General features: G+C 46.9%; 1 protein-coding gene across 1 annotated transcript in view; it reads right to left on the reverse strand.

Moving 5' to 3' along the window:
* Positions 1-22,667, reverse strand: part of LOC126273293 (protein dead ringer-like) — a 633,628-nt gene that overhangs the window by 394,724 nt on the left and 216,237 nt on the right. Inside the window, exons 2-3 of the mRNA XM_049976838.1 lie at positions 20,258-20,617; positions 13,770-14,138 (exon numbers count right to left, since the gene is read on the reverse strand). Coding sequence (XP_049832795.1) covers positions 13,770-14,138; positions 20,258-20,617 — 729 coding nt within the window. The remainder of the gene's footprint in view (positions 1-13,769; positions 14,139-20,257; positions 20,618-22,667) is intronic.

The raw sequence follows: 22,667 nt of genomic DNA on the forward strand, positions 1-22,667 counted from the left end.
GACAGGAATATTGCTCCTACACAACGGTGAGACTCTTAGTAAGAACAAAGAGCAGGACTAATATGCCATTTATGTACATTCTGGCGGGCAGTACACTGCTATTAACATTGGCGGTAGGTTGAAATTGTGTGTACGATTGTAACACGAACTTAAATCATTGCTGTAGCTCTGCAACTGTGTGTTCGGTTTTGCAACTTCTGTTCAGTACTGCTCTCAGGCCATAGCGGTAACGGAAGGTTCTAATTGTAACCTAATGTTATTGTTAAGAGCTACTTCAGAATTTACTAAGTGGTTAACAAATATTGTTTACTCCCTTATTACTTTTACAACAACTATATTTATTGCTTTCTACTTGAACTGCAACAGATTTTGCAGCCACGAGACTCCAGTCACAAAATACGGTAATCGATGGAAAATATATCTGCACGTATATCATTTGAATACGAGGCAGCTCGTACAATTATCAATAGGTTTAAAGATCTACCACTGACAGTTTCCTCATGTTTCCTCACGCGTTGTAATGAACTGGTACAAATGTTTCATTTGGACGCCACCTCGGCAACGCATGTCTCCCTAACTTACCCCAGCTTTCCAACCGGGGAAAGGGACCAACAGTTTAACGTGGAATCCGTACCACGTATCATTATCGATGAGAGATGAAGGCTTGGTGGAAAAGGCAGACTGAAAAATCCATTGTCTGACCGGGATTCGATACTGTGACCTTTTGGTTCCACACAGGCGTTTGCCAGTAGACCAGCAGGCGTGAACATTACGTAACGGATGTTCATTACTTTTACAGGTATTTGTGTGAATATGTATCTTCATGGTTTTGAAATGATACTAGAAAAAATAAGTTTTCACAATAAATATACCCACAGAAAATGGAGACGGCGTTTCAGTTAGCAAAAAAACGTTTACATCAAAAAGAGTCTCTAAAACTGCAAAATACGACACTACACAAGAGTAATTAAACCCGAAGCTCTATACGCATCTGTGATACTAAACCTTCAACACAGAACACTAAAAGGGGAATTAGAAGTGAAAGAACGTGAAACAATGAGGAAAATCCTACGACCAAGAACCAAAGATGGCGTGCATTATCCAAAACCCCTATGCAGAAATATATAAAAATATCTCCAAAATAACAATGAGCACGAGAAGAATCCAATTCATGGGGCATTTAGAAAGAATGGACTCAAACAGGTTAACGCACAAAATCGATACATTCTTGAGGAACAAAACTGCAAGACCGAACTGGTACAAACAGACAGATAAAGACCTGAGAGAATTAGGGTCTCCAAATCTACATGACAGAAATGAAATCACAAAAATCACAAACACACGGGGTTTTGAGACAGAAGAGAGAAAAACTAACCGACATGCAACGAAAGCTAGCCCATTCGTTGCTTATGAATGAATACTGCGCGAAAAGAAAGGCCAACAAATGTTGATTACGCGTGGTCCTAAGTGATCCATCCGCGTAGAAGAACAATACCCACAAGGATAAAAAAAAGAGTGGAAACGTTAGCAGTTGATTTCCGTATCTCATCCATTATGGAAGCTACAAAGCTTTTACAGAAATCACTACACACGCTTCCTGATCGATTTGATTAGATGGGAAAAAATGGGAATTCGTGGAAACTTAATACCGACTACTGCGCTTTTTCTTGCAGGCGTTCATTTCTCGAAATTCTGTCACTACTTTGTTTGACAGCACTGACGTCATTACACCGTAAGTGGTTCAGTATCAAGCAAATCCGATGGAAATAACCTGGTGTTTGGATTGCAGCCGGATAAAAGTTAGAAAATTGAAGATAATTTAGCCGATTACGGCTACGTAAGACAATAGTACTACGGCAGCTAATTCAGGGTTATGAATTATTAAACAGACGGCTTTCTGCAGCAAAGGCCAGGAGAGTTTTCCAGTTAGTACCGGCAACCTCGAGTACAGAACATCGAGGCGAGAAGCACGCCGAAACGAGACCTCGCGGGAAGACAGACGCAATGAGGCTAACGAAACGCCAGACGCTGTGGAGCAGCTTGAAGCCTCTAGCAGTTGTGGCTCAGCTGCTGGGCGCCTTACCCCTGTCGGGCGTGCTGAGCTGTTCAGCGGACGTCGACGTGAAGTTCCGGTGGCTGTCGTGGCCAGTGGCCTACTGTGTAGGGCTGCACACGCTGTGCACCACCGTCAACCACCTGTCCACCGAGGACCCGTGGTACGAGTTCATCCAGCCCTACTTCCACTGCCGCAACGCCGTCTACGTGCTGAGCTTCGCGGCCATGGCGAAGGGCCTGCCGGCGCTGCTGTCCTCCGTGGAGGAGGTGGACGCGCGGCTGGGGGCGGCGCGGCCACTGGAGCGCTGGCTGGGCCGGCTGTGCGCCGCCGGCAACGCGGCGCTGGCCGTCGCGACGGCGGGGCTGCTGGGGCTGGGGATGCCGCGGCCCAGCGCGCGGCTGTTCGTGACGTCGCCGCTGGTGGGCAACGCGCCCGTGGCGGCCCGCGCCGCCGCCGCCAGCCTCTTCCTGCTGCTCTGCGACGCGCTGCGCCGCCGCCTCGCCGCGCTCGCCCGCTCCCACCTGCTGGCGGCGCCCCAGCGCGGCTCCGTCGCCGAACTGGAGCGCTGCCGGCTGCTGCACGCTCTGCTCGCGACCGCAGCCTCCCGCGGACTCACCGCCGCCTTCGGTCCCCTACTCGCGGCCACCATCTCCAGCGTCAGCATCGAGATCATGCTAGACCTCTACCAGGTCGTGTACGGCAACAAGGGTCACGTCCTCACCTTCAACGTCGTCAACGTCATTATGGTGTGCTCCATCGCCGATTTTGGACAAAGGCTTTCTACGGTTGTAAGTACTACATACACGAAGTAATTACCCGAATGGGACGCAGATCAGTCGAAGCGATGTACATGTAAAGACAAATAGATAGTCAAGGAACGAAGAGAAACAATCGTATGGCATCGATGGTCGGGAATCCCTCCTGTGGAAGTTGGGCCGCCAGGTTGTCTTTCCAGCTCACGATGCATTGTGCGACTAATGCGTCGTTGATGATGATGAGGTGAAGATGAGGACAATACACCACCCAGTCTCAGAGTGGAGAGCCGGCCGGAGTGGCGGTTCTAGGCGCTACCGTCTGGAAACGCGCGACTGCTACGGTCGTAGGTTCGAATCCTGCCTCGGGCATGGATGTGTGTGATGTGCTTAGGTTAGTTAGGATTAAGTAGTTCTAAGTTCTAGAGGACTGATTACCTCCCGTAGTGCTCAGAGCCATTTGAACCATCTCCGAGCGGAAAAAATGTCCAACTCGACCGGACCCGGGCCCACGGCTTGGCAGTCAGACACGCCGACCACTCAGCTAGGTGGGCATCACAAATTGAGAATATCAATAACGCGTCGGTTCATCTCTCCTCTTATGCAAGCAGTTATTCGGAGTGGCGCTGATTGATAGGATTGTTGGACCTCCTCCTCAGAGATACTGTGCAAAATTCTGTCCAATTGGAGCGTTAGATCGTCAAAATCCCGAGCTGGTTGGAGAGCTCTGTCCATAATACTCCAGACGTTCTCAACAGTGGAGAGATCCTGCTGTCTTGTTGGCCGCGGTATGGTTTAATAAGGTCGAAGGCAGGTGGGCATTATCTTGCTGGAATTTAAGACCAGTACAGCTTGCCAAGAAAGGCAACAAAATTGAGCGTAGAACATCGTTAACGTAGGGTGGACGTCACTAAAACAAAGGAGTTTTTTAGTTGTGGTGAAATCTTCTCACGATTTTCCATCACCAAATTTCTCCTCATAAAGCAAAAATATTTTGTTAACGCCGACCTACATAGCGAGAAACTATCATCACTAAAAAAATAAGGGAAATAATAGCTCCAACGGAAACATATAGGTGTTCGTTTTTTCCGCGCGCTATTCAAGATTGGAATAATAGAGAATTACTGTGAAGGTTCCGGACACTTAAGCAAATAGGTCTAATTTGCAGAGTAGCCATGTCGATGTGAATGTAAGTGCTCTATGACAGAGCTATCCAAGCAAAGGACCCAGGTTTTAATCTGCTAGGATGTTTCAAGTGGGAAGCACATTGAGCCACACCTGTAGTGACTATATGCTGATGACTTATCGCCGTTAGAATGGCCCAAATCTCAACAATTATCTTTATGGGATTGATTTTGTTGATTTGACATGTAATTATATGGGAATGTGGAATTTGACTTTTTCCCAGTGTACAAAATGTTCAAACCTCACAAGCAGTGTAGCCGGGTGACGTCTGTAACAGCCGGCAGATGCATTTACACAAACAAACACACACACACACACACACACACACACACACACACACACACACACACACACACACACAACCAAAAGTAAGAATTTATCGATGGTAAATATTAATTAACATCGGGTGAGCAAGAAGGATTAACTCTGATCCTTCGTTGTTTGACCTGGGAGGGAGCAGGATTTCAAGCAGAATTAAATAAAATACACTATGAGATCAAAAGTGTCCGAACAAATCGAAAAACATACGTTTTTCATATTAGGTGCATTGTTTTGCCATCTACTGCAAGGTATTTCATTTCAGGGACGTCAGTAGTCATTAGACATCGTGAGAGCGCAAAATGGGACATCCGCGGAACTCACGGACTTCGAACGTGGTCAGGTGATTGGGCGTCACTCATGACATACGTCTGCACACGAGATTTCCATACTCCTAAACATCCCTAGGTCCACTGTTTCCGATGTGACAATGAAGTGGAAACGTGAAGGGACACGTACAGCCTAAAGGCGTACAGGCCCATCTCGTCTGTTGACTGACAGACCGTAAGCAGGTGAAGACGGTGGTAATGTGTAATAAGCAGATAGCTATCCAGACCATCACACAGGAATTCCAAACTGCATCAGAATCCAATGTAAGTACTATGACAGTTGGGCGGGACGTGAGAAAGCTTGGATTTCACTGTCGAGCAGCTGCTCATAAGCCACACATCATGCTCGTAATTGCCAGACTACGCCTCGCTTGATGTAAAGAGGGTAAACATTGGATGACTGAACAGTGGAAACTCGTTGTGTGGAGTAACGAATCACGGTGCACAATGTGACGATCCGATGGTAGAGTGTGGGTATGGCGAATGCCCGGTGAACGCCAACTCCCAGCGTGTGTAGTGCCAACAGTAAAATTCAGAGACGGTGGTGTTATGGTGTGGTTGTGTTTTTCATGGAGGGGGCTTGCACCCCTTGTTGTTTTGCGTGGCACTATCACAGATCAGGCCTACATTGATATTTTAATAAACTTCTTGATTCCCACTGTTGAAAAGTAATTCGGGGATTGTGATTGCACCTTTCAATACGACCGATCACCTGTTCGTAATGCACGGCCTGAGGCGGAGTGGTTACACGACAATAATATCCCTGTAATGGACTGGCTTGCACAGAGTCCTGACCTGAATCCTATAAAACACCTTTGAGTTGTTTTGGAATGCTGACTTGTGCTAGCCCTCACCGACCGACAACGATACCTCTCCTGAGTTGAGCATTCCGTGAAGAATGGGCTGCCATTCCCCAAGAAACCTTCCAGCACCTGATTGAAGGTGAGCCTTCGAGAGTGGAAGCTGTCAATCGTGGCTAAGGGTGGGGCAACATCATATTGAATTCTAGCATTTCCGATGGAGGGCGCCACGAACTTTATGCCACTTTCAGCTAGGTGTCCGGATACTTTTGATCACGTAGTGAATCTCAGTCTATTTGTAAGGTCACTTACTAATCTACTTTCGACGTCTCTCTTTGAACGCTAAACCCACCTGGTGGAAATGCACACCAGAATCTGTGTTATTATACACCATAGAATGACCTGTACCAAGGCAAATTTCTGAAATAGCAAATTTGCTCGGTTGCTGAATCTGTTTAGGACTGAATGATTATTACATTAGATTGCTAACAAGTGTTTCTAAAATTATTTGGTACAGGTGTGTTTGCTAGAAGATGAAACTGACAGAAGTTTCATTTAACTTCCACACCTTCTAGGTGCATAACTTTTTGGCGCCGAGTGTAATTTTCACCTCGAGCTGTAAATTATCTATGGTTGATGTTAAAAATTTTTGTCACTTCAGCAGCATTCATTCAAATAGTTTATTTCTATCTTTCAGGCACAAGAAATTGTTGACGACTTGAAACGTACACGTCTCAGCCAGTTGGATGTGGAGTCTCAGAAACAGGTAAACAAGTATTCGGTACTAAAAATAGAGTTTCGTCTGAACCAAGTTGTTGGTCAGTGTGCTGTTTACACGTTTCATAATACATTGCACTAGTCTAAAGTCGTGTCTGCACAACACATCAGGTGCGTGTCGTATTCTGTGTATTCTGCGGTATAGGCCTGTCCCACACCACACGTTCCAAATGTTCTCTCCCCAACTTCGTATAAAGTGCTTGTTGACGTAAAATGAGTGTGCTTGCTTTGTACCTACAGCGAGCGCTACAGTGCAAGATACAAGGCACATTACTACAAAAAACATGCCGTACAACGTTGAATAATCACGGGACATAAACGTGGGACTGATGCTGTCATCTACGTTGTCGTGCTGTACACATTTTCGTTACTGCGCATCTTTCACCAGCCGCCACCATAATTCCATGCAATTTCAGGATTGTGAGGAATTTAATAAACATCATACACATCCATGCCCGAGGCAGGATTCGAACGTGCAACTGGAGCGGTCGCTCGGCTACAGACTGTCGCGCCTAGAACCGCACGGCCACTCCGGCTGGCTTACTTTGTAGGACTGGGACAGGAACTATTCTTGTTCATGAGCTAAATTTGAAGAACTAGTGGCTAGGATTTCGAAAGCAGGCGTTAATGACCGAGATAACGGTGCGCTAATCAAAGGCTCCTTCATTCTGACGTCAAACGAAGTCGTAGGCACAGGATGACACAGGAGTCGGCGGAAAACTGCTTTGAGAACTACTTTAAGTCTTCTTGAAAACTCGTGCAATCAGAGACGGACTAAATAGTCCAGATCTGGAATGCATTCAAGTCGCATGTACCAGTAACTTCCCTTACTTGCCAATAGGTAAGATCATACGTATAGACCAGACTTCTTTTCGACTGAAATCACTATACGAGCGTATGCTTCTGTGACCTTTGCCATCTTCAATAAAACATTTCCGGATATTGAGACTGCACCCTCATGTTGCCACGTAAACATAATTTCGGCACCTCGTTTCAAGCGGATAGAAAATTTGGTAAATGTCAGTAAATACACCACTCTGATGAAGGTCATTTGCAACAGTGAGAAAAACGTTTGTCTATATAGCAGAACAACCTGATGATGCGGTCATATACCGGGAACTGTTTTACCGTAGAATTTAAATAATTTACTGACGAAAGTGATGCTAAGGTGAATAATATTTTTCGAAGAGTGTAGCGGCAGTTGACATATCACTGACAGTACCCATTTGGTCATCTGTCTTCTGACTGGACTGATGCAACTAGCTAGAACATCTTTCGTATCAGTCTCTCTACCTCTGAGTACCACACACATTCAGCGTCCATAATCATTTGTTGTATATATTTCACGACACTTTTTAACACTTTTCGGTTCCTTGAAGTGGTAACACAGATTGTATCATCGACAGATTCCTTTCGCCGTCGATTCTCAAAATAACATCCACATTTCTTGTCTTATCGGTCCACCAAATCATCAACATCCTACTACAACATAGGTCGAAAGCTTTTCATCTGGTTTTATAATATGCTTCGGACACACAGTATTGCGTGGAAGTGAGTCGTGGCCTATTTCCAGAAATGTCTTTCAAGTCAAAGCCTCGAGTGTCTCCAGTTTTACTTTCTCGTCTCATCATGCTTAGTACGTTTTTATAGTACTCGAGGCACAAAATGAACTCGTTATGTTGCAGGTGGTGATGTTCATGGCACAGCTAAGCGCCAATCCGGTCCAGGTGTCTGCATCTGGCTTCTGCGTTGTCAACCGAGGTATGCTTGTGTCGGTAAGTTCGACCCTGCAGAAAGCTCCTTTTCGATACATTTTCCGGTATTACTTTCTATTTTCTTGATGCCTGCTGCTGGGACAGTAGAGTGAATTAGCAGAAGACTGGCCCAAGAAATCTACGACAGAAATGGGTTGTTCAGTACGAGCTGGCAAAGTGGCTATGCCTCCCTCACACAGCTTACGCAGTTGCGTCCGAGAAGTTCAATAAATATCATAAAAGACAAAAAGACCAAAACAGCTCTATTCGATTTTAAAATAATTTCTGTTGGCCACATAGTGCAGTTTGTCATAGTTCATAAAGCGTCTCTGAACAAAGAGAACATTGCTGGGGCAGAACTAAGCACTGAGGTTACACCTACCCGGATATCTGCACAGTTGTCTCTGTGACATTTCAATAATGTTTACGTTTGCCTGTCGTCAGTACGTTAACTACTTCAGCTTATGTTTTCTCTTGAGCTCGCAATCGTTTTTTAACACAAGATTCCACATAGATATCAGTCCATTCACTCCACTTTTAGACTTAGTTTGTTCACTATCAACATGTAGGCACAAATACTTCTGCTCGTGAATGTTGGAGGACGAAAGTCAGTGGAAAACATACCAAATGAAATAAAAGAATGAATTAATAGACACATGTGAATTGACGTTCCTACCACGCAACCCCATGCTAAATTGGTGATGAATAGCCTCCATCTTTTCTGAATTTCAGTAAGATTTTTCGTAGTTCCATTGCATAGCAGTTCCGTTGTATAAATACGTAAGTGATCGCACATATGTTTAGACTTCTTATGCGAATCTGTTGGAAAAATCTGGCATCGACATGTGTAAACTCTACAGTAATAAACCAAAGTATTATGACCACTGCCCTCAGCAGCGTTGGATGCCGCCTGGCGGCTTTGCAGGCACATGATGTAGTAACAAAAGAATATGAGCGGACGAGGGATCACCCTAGCGAAGATGTGTGTCGCAAATGGGGAAATTCTTTGAGAAAAGAGACTTTGACAAACGGCAGATTATTGTTACACAGAGCCTGTGAACGGGTATCTCGAAAACGGCGAAGCTGGTCGTATGTTCATGTGCTACTGTCGTGAGTATCTATGGAAAGAGGTAGGACAGTGAAACAACCATCAGACGCTAAATAGATGGACGTCCACGAATCTTCACAGAACGTGGGGTTCGGAGACTTGTCTGCTCCGTAAAGTAGGATGCTGGTGCACGAGGAAGTTTTTCGGAGCACAGAGTTCATCGTACATTGTTGAGCCGCTAGGTGTTCACATGTTGACCCAACGACATTGACAGTTATGACTGTAGAGGGCACGGCACTATCCGGATTCGACCGGCGACCAACGCAAACGTGTCAGTCTTTGAGGTCAATCACATTTTTGCTACACTAGGTCGATGATCGTCTCCACAAACGCCGTCATCGAGGTGTACGGCGGCTCGAAACGCGCAGCGCGCCACGGCCGCAGGCTGGCGGGAGCAATATTATGCCATGGGAGATATTTCCTGCGCTTGCATTACTAACTATGGTAGTAATCGAAGACACGCTGACAGCTGCGGACCACCTGCATCCCTTTATACTTGACGTCTTTCCCGAAGGCGATGTCGTCTTTCGGCAGGTTAACTGTCCGTGTCTCTGGGTCACAAAGGTGCTACAGTGGCTTGAGCAGCGTTATAGTGAACTCATGTTGACATGTCGGCGAACAGATTCACCTGCAGTAAATCCTACGGAACCAATCTGGACGTCATTACCACGTACGCAAATCAACGACCCGTTATTTATGGGAAGTACATGACCTGTGTGTAGACATCTAATGCCTCATTCCTTCTCAAACCTACCAACAACGCACAATCAGTGGTGTATTTCGCTCCAAAGACAGACGGACAGACAAGCCATTAAGCAGATGGTCATGTTTTGGCTCATCAGTGTAAATAGATGAGATAGCAGAGAAGCAGTGAATTTGTGTATTCTTTTCAACATATTTCTCAGCACTGACTCAAAATGTTCAGTGTTCGGTGATTCATAGTGGCCATTCTATTTTACTAAATAATCTCAATCAGGATAGGATGAATTTTTGTTATAATGAACTGTTGAAACGCTAGAAATGCCAGTGTAAAAATTATCCATTGTAGACTGACAACGCTGATTATTCCAGATCAGGCAACTACAATTAAATCAACCGTAATTTGAAACGGTGCAAACGCTATGAAAATAGAAGAGATTCAGGAGGATAAAGTTTTAACACACCTTTACAATGATCAGCACATGCCCGACTGATGACAAACAAAATGTGTAAACGATTATTTATGAGGTAAATGCGCTGTGGTTTAATTTGCGTGGGACAGGACGTCGTTAGCAAGCACGTATCCGTAAAACAAAAACTTCTGAAAAACCGGAACAACAATACAAAGGTTTTTCATGTCATGCCTAGCTGGCGACATACACTTTATTTTTAAGTACCAAATCATTAACACCAATAGCTACATTGAAATACTGAATGTGTCTCGGGTTCAGAACATTTTCAATACAGTATAAGATGATCCACCCTTACTACTACTGATGTAGAACTTTCGGTAAATGATGCAATTAAGTGGACACTATTTTATGGATACTGTATTTTAAACGTGCTAAGCATCGAATTGGTTGACAGGTAAATTATTGTGCAACTGTTGGTTCTTACAAGATGGCCTCCCATTACCCTGTCACTATTCAGAATTGGAGTGAGTAGTCGACAAAAGATATTTGTAAATATAAGCGCCTAAGTAGCCTTCATAAGTTTTCTAATTCGCAAACTTTGTAATAATGCAATTTTTTTCAGATTTTGATGGCAATGACGACATACTTCATAGCAATGGTGCAAAGTGCCGAAGATCTGAAGAAATATACCGGCATCTTCTTGGATCAGAGAGTCGCAAACGAAACCAACAGCTAGCTATATTTTACATCAAAGACACTACAGTTTTTCTATTGAATTCATTTACATAATATGAAACTAAGAAAGACAAGCAACCATTTTTAAATATATATTTATGTAATGTGTATGTAAACTATAGTCGTCAGGTTACCGGCATTTAATAGTGTGTGATATGAATGTATTCCTAATGTATTGAGAGTTTACTGTACTTTTTCTGAAAAAATAAAATATCTTTGACACTAACAATTCCTTCTGGAACATTATCCACATCATAGCACTTTATATATTCATTTTAGGCGCAATACCAGGTGGCAACAGTGATCAACTTTGAAGGAATTCTGTTAACAATCGTATTGCAGCTATTCCACTAATTTGTACGCCGGAAGAGGTTAGGTTAAGCGGGCTCTTAGAAAAAGTTACTTCACACACTCACAGACAGACAGACAGACAAGAGATAGGAGGGGGAGGGTACTGGGAATCATCTCGATAAACACCAAGGTGTATTCGAGCTAACATTACATGCAATGGCAATAATTGAACAGTATCAGATAATGAAGTATCACACGCTTCACTCCAAAACACAAGCAGTGGCGCAACTCTTCTCAAGAGAACTGATTAATCCTTTTAATCACTCGTCATCTGCCATATACTATTCCCATTGGTTACGACCAGAGATTTGTGTAATACAGTGGAGAGTAGAATACATTTATTTGGTATGATTTCTTAGTCAGTTCCATCTGATATTTCACAATTTATAAAATTGCAACCAAGGAAGGTTTCATACATGACATTTGTTTATATATTTGCTACAAGTTATACTATTTGAAACTGACGCAGGTTCATTACGTATTATTTGTGTGTAAACTGATGTTTCAGCGATATAAATGTGGCAAAATTTTCAGCGCAACCTGACATCCATAACGCCAGCGCTACTCTTAAGTGTTGCGTTTCGTCGATATGGACCCCTGAAAGTTCAGTGACCGCTCTACAGTTTTTGTGTGTAACAAGTTAGCAATTTCGCTTGAAATAATTCCAAGCATCAACTTACTTCTGATTTCGTCCGATTTCATCTAAATTATATGTGGATTAATCTTTTTTTTGCCAAGGTCCGATCGGTCGCGCAATAGAAACCACAGTGCATAGCAATGAAACTTTGTGCAGATGTGTTGCGCAGTGTCTCTTGTAGGCCCGTTGACCGCGCTACGTTGCACTTCTCAGTTCTGAGCGCACAGTGGGCCGTACAGAAGCCTGGAATAACAAAATTTTTCCCGACAAGTGTAAAGTGCGTCGGTCATTAGATTTCTCCATGAAGAGGGGATCCGCCTGATTTACATGCAGCCCACTTAGCGCAGCTGTCATGAGTGGCCACAAAGTGCCGCAAAGGTGATGCAGCCGATCAGGGATGGAAGCTAGTGGCAACCACTGATTTTTAACAGTGACTGGATCAGGTGATTCGAGAAAATAGTTTACGAAGGGCAATTCAGAATAAGCGAATAGGAATGTCGTCATCAGACATTGCCGTTCCTCATGACAATATTCGGCAGCACGCTACAACTGCAACAAAGACGGGCCTGCAGCGTTTTCGATGGGAAGTGTTGGATCACGCGTCATGTAAGCCGGATTTTGTTTCCTCTGATCATCTCTTTGCTCACATGAAACGCTGGCTAGAAGGATAGCATTTTGAAAGCATAGACAACTAGTTGCAGACCAGAGAAGAAACCCTGCGGAAAGCAAAGGCGGCTGTCTTCCGTGAGGAGGATATCAAGAAGTCGGTGCCACTCTACGACAAATGTCATAAATGGGAGCTAGAAGGTGTAAATAAATGTTGCAAATAAAACTTCTTTATTTTCGCTGCGTTTTCCAGCTCGCGACCGATCAGACCTTAGAGAAAATAAATAGGCCTCTTACAACGGCACACTCACAACTCCCCTATTTCCGTACTTTTATTTCCCTGTTCCTAACAACTGGACGGTCTATTTTAGAACAATATTTGCTGCTTTCACGCAAATGTCCCAGTAGGCTGGCAGTGGGCAGAGAGGTGCGAGTTTGCGATCTTGTCCGTACGTTTGAGGTACGGACAACATCGCACACTTACGTCCTGTGATAGCCTCGATCTAAGTAACTAACCAATGCAGAGGTGGCAGTAGGTCTTTTATGATGCTCTCCATGCTAGTGCGAGCGTGGAGGGACTCCACTCCTTTTGAGGGTTCCCCAAACTGGGACTCGTGGAAGGTGATTTCTAGTTCCAGCATTTGCCTGACAGCACATCTGTGAAATGGGCACAGCGGGGAGTTAGCATTCTCCACGGCGTGTAGGTTGTTTCCGCCCTTTCTCTGCGTGGGCCACGCCTGACGAGAATTTAATCATTTCGCGAGGTTCAAATTGCTCTGAGCACTATGGGACTTAACATCTATGGTCATCAGTCCCCTACAACTTGGAACTACTTAAACCTAACTAACCTAAGGACATCACACAACACCCAGCCATCACGAGGCAGAGAAAATCCCTGACCCCGCCGGGAATCGAACCCGGGAACCCGGGCGTGGGAAGCGAGAACGGTACCGCACGACCACGAGATGCGGGCTCATTTCGCGAGGTTTGCTCGTATAGTGTGATTGGTAGTGCACTGTTTGCGAAAGAAAAAGTTCCGATTTCCTCTCCCTATCCAGCAAACAACGGTCACATGGAATGAAAGCAGCATACATTTCGTGTGAATGAAGGTAAGGTCACTTGTCTCCCTTTGAAGCACAAGATGTACAAAATATAAAAAGTCTAGGTTCCTAAATATTGGAGCACAGGTCAGAAGATACCAGAATAATCATAGTTTCACAGCCAGTGTACTGAAGAAAGCGCCACCTACCTGTTTGAACTGCTCCTCGAAGCTCCACGTCTGCTGGGAACTCGTCGACGACTCTGACGAATGCGAGGAGGCAGACGAGGGGTTGTTGTGACTGTTGTTGGTGGCAGGAGCGCCGCCTGCGGCGTTGGCGGGGGCGGCGGAAGGCGCTACGGCGTTCTGGAAGGACGAGGAGGTGGCCACCGACGAGGAGACGGATGCGGGGGCGGCGGTGGGGGCGGGCGCCGAGATGGGCGGTATGAAGTTAGCGGGCGGCGGGAAGAACGACAGCGGCAGGTACGGCTGCACCGCCTGTGGGGCAGGCCCCGACGAGGACCCCGACACCGGCGCCGGGGGAGGTGGGGGCGGCGTCGGCGTCGGATTTCGCTCCTGCTAAAGCGACAACCTGCGTTACGCCCACAGTACGGTGGAAGCTGCTGCAGTCAGCGCGTTCTGCTTATCTTATCTCAAAAATAGAGGACCGGGCAGCACAGGATGAAGACTTGTGACGGAGATCCTGACGAAGGCGCAGTCCTTCGGCGGCGTTTCTTAATATAATTTATTTCTGTTTTTAAACTCCTGGACGGCGACAAACAAAATTAACTATAGAAAGGGACACTGATAGTCGCAAAGTGATTTTTTATTACAAATTAGCTTTTTGCCTGATTAAGGTTTCATCAGATTTTCTAGAAAGAAAGAGATAGTGAGGATGTAATTCCACGAAATTGCAAGTTAAGGGGCGTGGCTCTAAGCTACGCTAAACTTTTAAAAATTGTTGTTAAAAATGTAAAGAGCAAATTAACACTCGCCAGAGACTCTCAAAGCATTACACATCATCGGCTGTAGGGCAAACACTCAGAACTATGGTAACAAATCATCTAAGGCTGCGTTCACAGTGACATCGACAGCGGTCGTGAGACGCCGTCGTCAGACGTCGCCCAACAACATACGCTGACACATTGGTCACAACGGATCCGATCCCATTCGTCAGTTTTTGGTGGAGTCAAGGAAGTTAGCTTAGGATAGGGCAGAATCTATTCCGTGTATAAGTAGTTTAGGTTTTAACTTCCCAGAGTAGGATGGATAATGGATAGAACTCCTCTGTGCTTGAAGACAAGTGCTAAAACACAGCTTTTGCTATGAAAAAAAAAAAAAAAAAAAACTAATGCGTGTAAATGAGCTACACTAAGTGATCAAAAGTATCCGGACACCCCGAAACATGCGTTTTTCACATTAGGTGCATTGTGCTGACACCTACTGCCAAGTACTCCATATCAGCGAACTCAGTAGTCATTAGTCATTGTGTGAGAGAAGAATGGGGCGCTGTGCACAACTCGCGGACCTCGAACGTGGTCAGGTGATTGGGTGTCAATTGTGTCATATGTCTGTACGCGAGATTTCCACACTCTTTAAACATTCCAACATTCCTACGTTCACTGTTTCCGATGTGATAGTGAAGTGAAAACGTGGAGGATGCGTACAGCACAAAAGCTTACTGGCCGACCTCACCCGTTGGCTGACAGAGACCGGCGACAGTTCAGGAGGGTCGTAATGCGTAATAGGCTGATATTTATTCAGACCATCACACAAGAATTCCATACTGCACCAGGATCCACTGCAAGTACTATGACAGTTACGCGGGAAGTGGGAAAACTTGGATTTCTTGGTCGAGCGCTGCTCATAAGCCACACAACACGCCGGTAAATGACAAACGACGCCTCGCTTGGTATAAGGAGAGTAAACAAAGTTAACCATTGGACGACTGAACAGTGGAAAAACGTTGCATGGAGTGACTGATCACGGTACAAAATGTGGCGATCCGATTGCAGGGTGTGATTATGGCGAATTCCCGGTGAATGTCATCTACCAGCGTGTAGTGCGAACAGTAAAATGCGGAGGCGGTGGAGTTATGGTGTGGTCGTGTTTTTCGTGGAGGAGACTTGCACCCCTTTTCTGCTTTGCGTGGCACTATCACAGCTCAGGCCTACGTTGATGTTTGAAGCACCTTCTTGATTCCCACTATTGAAGAGCAATTCGGGGATGGCGACTGTATCTTTTAATACAATCGAGCACCTGTTCGTAATACACGGCCTGTGGCGGAGTGGTTACATAACAGTAACATCCCTGTAATGGACTGGCTTGCACAGAGTCTTGACCTGAATCCTATAGAACATCTTTGGGATGTTTTGGAATATTGGCTTCGTGCCAGACCTCACCGACCGACAGCGATACCTCTCCTCAATGCAGCACTCCGTGAAGAATGGGATGGGATTCCTCAAGAAACCTTCCAGCACCTGATGGAACGTATGCCTGCGAGAGTGGACACTGTCATCAAGACTAAGGGTGCATAAGGGATGCAGGGCGCCACGAACTTTTCAGCCAGCTGTCCGGATACTTTTGATCACATAGTGTATATCTGTCCAGAATAGAACATGTAGAGTACCGAAAACTTTACCCGAGTTATTGGAAATACCAGGCAAGTTTTACGAATATTTTAGATGAAGGGAGAAACGAGTGTTACATACTCGAGATATTTCGTAGTGACCTTGAAGTTGTGCAGACATACGATAACTAACCTTCAACGACTGCCATTCAGCATAAGTTGTGGAAAGCCACACAAAATTTAGAAAAAGACAATCTGACCACCCACAGCACTGAAAATTGTACACATATACACCACATTTGCAAACAACTTTATTTAACATAAACACCACCCTACCGGCATAAAAACGCCAGTAAGCAGCAATAATTTGTAAACAACTATAGTCCAATTACCACCCTCCACCCAATAAGAATCGCTATGACATAGTAACTTTCTAAGCTACACCATCATTCGCACTTGAACAAATTATGTATTGAGATTATAATTTACGCCTAAAACATTTGCGTACTTGTGGTCTCCAATAAACACCGTAGTTTCCGATATATATCATCCTCAGATTGCCACAAACGTCTCCTTCGACAAAGCGTATCAGTTTCTCAGTCCGCGTTTCACGTCGTGTCTGCAAATATGACGGAATAAAACAAACTAATCTGAATTTCATCGATTGTCATCCAAATTCTGTACGTGCGGGCAGTGACATCGATTGTATTGTGACCCCACAAGTAGTGACGAACTAGTTTGTAAAGGTCAGACGCCTTCGGCCGATGTTGGTCGTCGGCAAAACTCACCGATACCAGCGCCAGTGTGACAGCAGCGTAAGGAAGGACCGTCGAACAAAATACGCTGCAGCGAAACTGGCTGTATAAAAGGATAAAAACTGGGGATAAATGTATGAAGGCAGACGCAAAGGGGAGGAAGGAGCACAGACGAATGAAGTAACTGGAAGAAAGTTAAATTAGTCAGAACCGTCTGGTGAAGCGCGTAGAGCCACAAGTGCCTCGAATGACCTGGATATTAGGAATCTAAACGATCTAACACATGGCCGCATTAAAACTCGAGTGAAGAGGAAAACCATATTGCTCTCGCCAGTAGGGCGGTACACCAATAGAAATCACTAGTGTCAGTAAAACTTAAACTCACTTTGGTGTAGGACTATAAGAAGCGGCCACAGATAATAAGTAAAAGTGGTCGGATACACCTCGACTAATATACGTGATGGCGCCTAGGATGAAAGTACAAAACTTTTGAAAATTGGAAGAAACTAAGATTCAGAAATATAATAAAACAAATGATGCCATAAAACAAAGCAGCCCAATAGGCTACAGATAAATGTACACCAAATATGAAATATAAGATAAAATCAGAAAAACTAAAAGCATGAAAGTATTCGAGTACTAAATTTTGCGACTTCATGATAGCAGTTATAAAATCTTTATGATTTTATACCAGTTTTTTACTTATTTTGTAGAGTGTGCTATTACGATTTTCGTACTCTCATTACTTTCATGACCGAGGTCTGAATTGCTTCAGATTATGATACTCATCAATTTATTCAATAATAAAGTATAAAAATTAATGTATGCTTCAGTAGAATATAAAATTAATTTTGTTGTCGCCTTATTGCAGCACATAAACAATACCAACGATAACATTTTTACTATCACACTTTCACGTAAATTATAGTGGAGAAACAATTTAACATTGTTTGCTTGCTTAAATAATTATTCACATTTTTAAGCATATTTGCGTGCAGGCACATATTCAGGATCTTTTTCTGAGTCTTAGTTACCCGTATCACTCTCGGATTTGTTCGAATCGTCTCCAAAAAGCATTTTCCTGGCACATACATTACACGCGTTACGACAAGAGTCAACCACGTTTTTGCCACTTACCTGTGTTTATAAGTACCCATCCACACAAAGTTGCCATTAGTGAGAATCTGAAATTAGAGACGGCACTGCCATTTCTCGGTTTAATGTTAAAGTACCAACTTTATACGAATAAGTCACGTTATATATATGTTTTACGTGCAATAACGCTTTCGCGTATGGTCCTCCCAGCAACATTTCTGACAGCCTCTGCAAAATAACAAGGAAAATATTTGGACAGCTATTTTATATGACGGAAAGTTTGTGATGAAACGTAGCATCGCCCTAGGGGGACACAGCGACTATTATGAAGCAATGTACAGGTAACAGTCTCATGTGGCGTATTACTTGCTGTATTAATTGTTCACCAGATGTGACCATCTTGAGATATTCATTGCCCTAACCAATTCTCAAGCTCTGTACGTCAACTGTAAACATCTTAACAATCATATACAGTGACGATGAAACAGCAGGATAAACGATTAAATACTGTCTTACAGTGATTATGGGAGCACTGAATGACCCATTACTGCTACAAATGTGGTGGGAGATTTCCGTGATCTTAGACGTACTTAGGCAACATTTTTAGGCTTACAAAGAGGTGAAAAGATGAGACATCTGTAATGTTGATACGTTTATACAGAGTAGCGTAATTTGTTCTTATTAGTCTTCCGAAAGCGACTTGCTGAAAGAACATCAATTTGACATTTGCAGATGATGTTAGTTATATGGCGCCATAATGATTCTGCATGAGGAACGTATATTGAATTTTCATTGCCGGGCATTTGCACATAGCTAATATAAAACAGTGACATATACTAGTTGCTTCACCACAATTCTGGTTGCCGCAGTGGCATGGGACGCTGGAAATAAGTTCTAAGTGCAGATTTACGGCGCAAATAGTGGCGATCGACGTAAGTGATATAAGCCCATAGAGTGACTGGTCGACTAGTGCACAGTTTCTTTAGTGTCTATGGCGTAAAGCGTATTTTGCGATGAGGAAAGAATACGTCAAGAGAAGAGAAGAGAAGAGAAGAGGAGAGCAACTAGAGGAGACGAGAGGAGAGGAGAGGAGAGCAAGTAGAGGAGAGAACACCGGTAGTCATATAGGGTACAGTGATTGCAGGTCATCGACAGAAGTGCTCAACAATAACGTAGTAAGGGAATAGTGAGACAAGGTATGTGACAGGCAGAGAGGAGAACAAGGAGGAAAGGCATAAAAATAGTGTGAGGGTTGTGTGAAGCATCAGAGGACCATGGGAATTCAGAGTGGATAGTGGGGTGGTGGAAGAAGAATAATGGAAGAGATGACTGGTGAGGCACTTTCGACGTCGGACTCGAGACATTCATTCAGTTCTACGAGGGCGGAAACTCAACAGCTGTGTCAAAGGAACCATACCAGCTGTAAGACCAAAGAAAGGGACAGTAACTAAAATTGAAGAGTTGAAAAGTGTGTAGAGTAGAGTTAGGGCAGAGAGTGTATTGAGGGCGATAAGCTTGTTACTGAAAATTGAATAGATGAAGCACGAAATGTAAAATGGGACAGAGATGTAAAATGGGGCAGAGATGTAAAATGGGGCAGAGATGTAAAATGGGGCAGAGATGTAAAATGGGGCAGAGATGTAAAATGGGGCAGAGATGTAAAATGGGGCAGAGATGTAAAATGGGGCAGAGATGTAAAATTTAGTGACTGGGGGTGGTTATGTAACTAATGGCAATTACATAAATGGGGACAGTTATATAACTGGGGAGGGGTGGGGTGGACTGAAGCTGGGGGCCCAAGCATGTAACTGAGACCAAAGTATGTAACTGAGTGGACAGGTGCAGGTGTGTAGCTGTGTGTGTGTGTGTGTGTGTGTGTGTGTGTGTGTGTGTGTGTGTGTGTGTGTGTGTGTGTATGTGAGGGGGGGGGGGTGATACTTATGGGTGGGTGTGTAACTGGTGGGAGGGTGGGTGGGTGTGTAGCTGGAGGGGGTGGGTGTGATACTTGTAGGTGGATTGATACTTGTAGGTGGGTATGTAAATGGGGGGGGGGGGGGGCAGGTGTGTAATGTGGGAATGTGGGGGGTGGCGGTTGTGTAATGAGGGGGCGGGTGTTATAGGGGGGGCGGGTGTTATAGGCGGTGAAAATGATGAGTCTGTAGACGAGGTGCAGGGAGAGAGACTGAAAATGGAGACTGTCACTTTGCAGACTAACCTGCGCGTTGATAAGTAAAGAAGACCAAATTACGCATCGACTCTCGATGAGAGCCCGGTCCTACCTGAGTGCTAGGCGGTCGCTCATCCCAGAAGTGGTCGACGAAGTGCCTGATAGGTGCGAAAGACTGGGTGACGGGCGGGCTGCTGACCTGCGCTATTTCCGACTGCAGCGCCGACTGGCGGTCGGGCAGGGCGAGCGCGCGCGCCCACACGGTGCCGGCCACAGAGGCCACGGGCCCCGAGGAGCCGCTGGGGCCGGCGCCCGGGTCATGCGGCGACGCCGAGAAGGGCCGGCCGCCGGCGCCGCCGCCGCCCCCGCCGCCGCCCGCGCCGTTGTTCAGGTGCAGCATGGCTCCCCCCGGGTCGGCCGAGCCCAGGGGGCCCTCCTCTTCCGGGTCGCTCGCGTCCTCGTCGTTGTTTGACTGCAACAGAAGGGAGCATCAGTACGCGTCTCGCATTCTCGTTCAGCCACAAGTGCTGAAAACGGACACTATATAACAACAAGTATATTGATCGACTGCCAAAGATGTGCACTTTCCAGTAACGCTACAGTTTGAATGTGATATTCAATAAGTAACACAAAAACGCTATAAAAATAATACGAAAGATTAATTAACATGTCACTGAGCGTAAAAGCCCCTCTTTCAAGTCTGGAAGTAGGTCCACTAGAGCAGGAGGTGTCAAAGTTGACGGATGCGAACATTTTTGCCACTACACACGCTTTTCTTATGCGAGAAGAACAAGAAGGAGAGAGGAGGAAGAGGAGGAGGGAGAAGAGGAGGAGGGAGAAGAGGAGGGGGGGAGAAGAGGAGGGGGGGAGAAGACGGAGGGGGGGACAAGACGGAGGGGGGGACAAGACGGAGGGGGGGACAAGACGGAGGGGGGGACAAGACGGAGGGGGGGACAAGACGGAGGGGGGGACAAGACGGAGGGGGGGACAAGACGGAGGGGGGGACAAGACGGAGGGGGGGACAAGACGGAGGGGGGGACAAGACGGAGGGGGGGACAAGACGGAGGGGGGGACAAGACGGAGGGGGGGACAAGACGGAGGGGGGGACAAGACGGAGGGGGGGACAAGACGGAGGGGGGGACAAGACGGAGGGGGGGACAAGACGGAGGGGGGGACAAGACGGAGGGGGGGACAAGACGGAGGGGGGGACAAGACGGAGGGGGGGACAAGACGGAGGGGGGGACAAGACGGAGGGGGGGACAAGACGGAGGGGGGGACAAGACGGAGGGGGGGACAAGACGGAGGGGGGGACAAGACGGAGGGGGGGACAAGACGGAGGGGGGGACAAGACGGAGGGGGGGACAAGACGGAGGGGGGGACAAGACGGAGGGGGGGACAAGACGGAGGGGGGGACAAGACGGAGGGGGGGACAAGACGGAGGGGGGGACAAGACGGAGGGGGGGACAAGACGGAGGGGGGGACAAGACGGAGGGGGGGACAAGACGGAGGGGGGGACAAGACGGAGGGGGGGACAAGACGGAGGGGGGGACAAGACGGAGGGGGGGACAAGACGGAGGGGGGGACAAGACGGAGGGGGGGACAAGACGGAGGGGGGGACAAGACGGAGGGGGGGACAAGACGGAGGGGGGGACAAGACGGAGGGGGGGACAAGACGGAGGGGGGGACAAGACGGAGGGGGGGACAAGACGGAGGGGGGGACAAGACGGAGGGGGGGACAAGACGGAGGGGGGGACAAGACGGAGGGGGGGACAAGACGGAGGGGGGGACAAGACGGAGGGGGGGACAAGACGGAGGGGGGGACAAGACGGAGGGGGGGACAAGACGGAGGGGGGGACAAGACGGAGGGGGGGACAAGACGGAGGGGGGGACAAGACGGAGGGGGGGACAAGACGGAGGGGGGGACAAGACGGAGGGGGGGACAAGACGGAGGGGGGGACAAGACGGAGGGGGGGACAAGACGGAGGGGGGGACAAGACGGAGGGGGGGACAAGACGGAGGGGGGGACAAGACGGAGGGGGGGACAAGACGGAGGGGGGGACAAGACGGAGGGGGGGACAAGACGGAGGGGGGGACAAGACGGAGGGGGGGACAAGACGGAGGGGGGGACAAGACGGAGGGGGGGACAAGACGGAGGGGGGGACAAGACGGAGGGGGGGACAAGACGGAGGGGGGGACAAGACGGAGGGGGGGACAAGACGGAGGGGGGGACAAGACGGAGGGGGGGACAAGACGGAGGGGGGGACAAGACGGAGGGGGGGACAAGACGGAGGGGGGGACAAGACGGAGGGGGGGACAAGACGGAGGGGGGGACAAGACGGAGGGGGGGACAAGACGGAGGGGGGGACAAGACGGAGGGGGGGACAAGACGGAGGGGGGGACAAGACGGAGGGGGGGACAAGACGGAGGGGGGGACAAGACGGAGGGGGGGACAAGACGGAGGGGGGGACAAGACGGAGGGGGGGACAAGACGGAGGGGGGGACAAGACGGAGGGGGGGACAAG

Source organism: Schistocerca gregaria, chromosome 5 (genome assembly GCF_023897955.1).
Source record: "Schistocerca gregaria isolate iqSchGreg1 chromosome 5, iqSchGreg1.2, whole genome shotgun sequence".
Classification (NCBI taxonomy): Eukaryota; Metazoa; Arthropoda; class Insecta; order Orthoptera; family Acrididae; genus Schistocerca; species Schistocerca gregaria.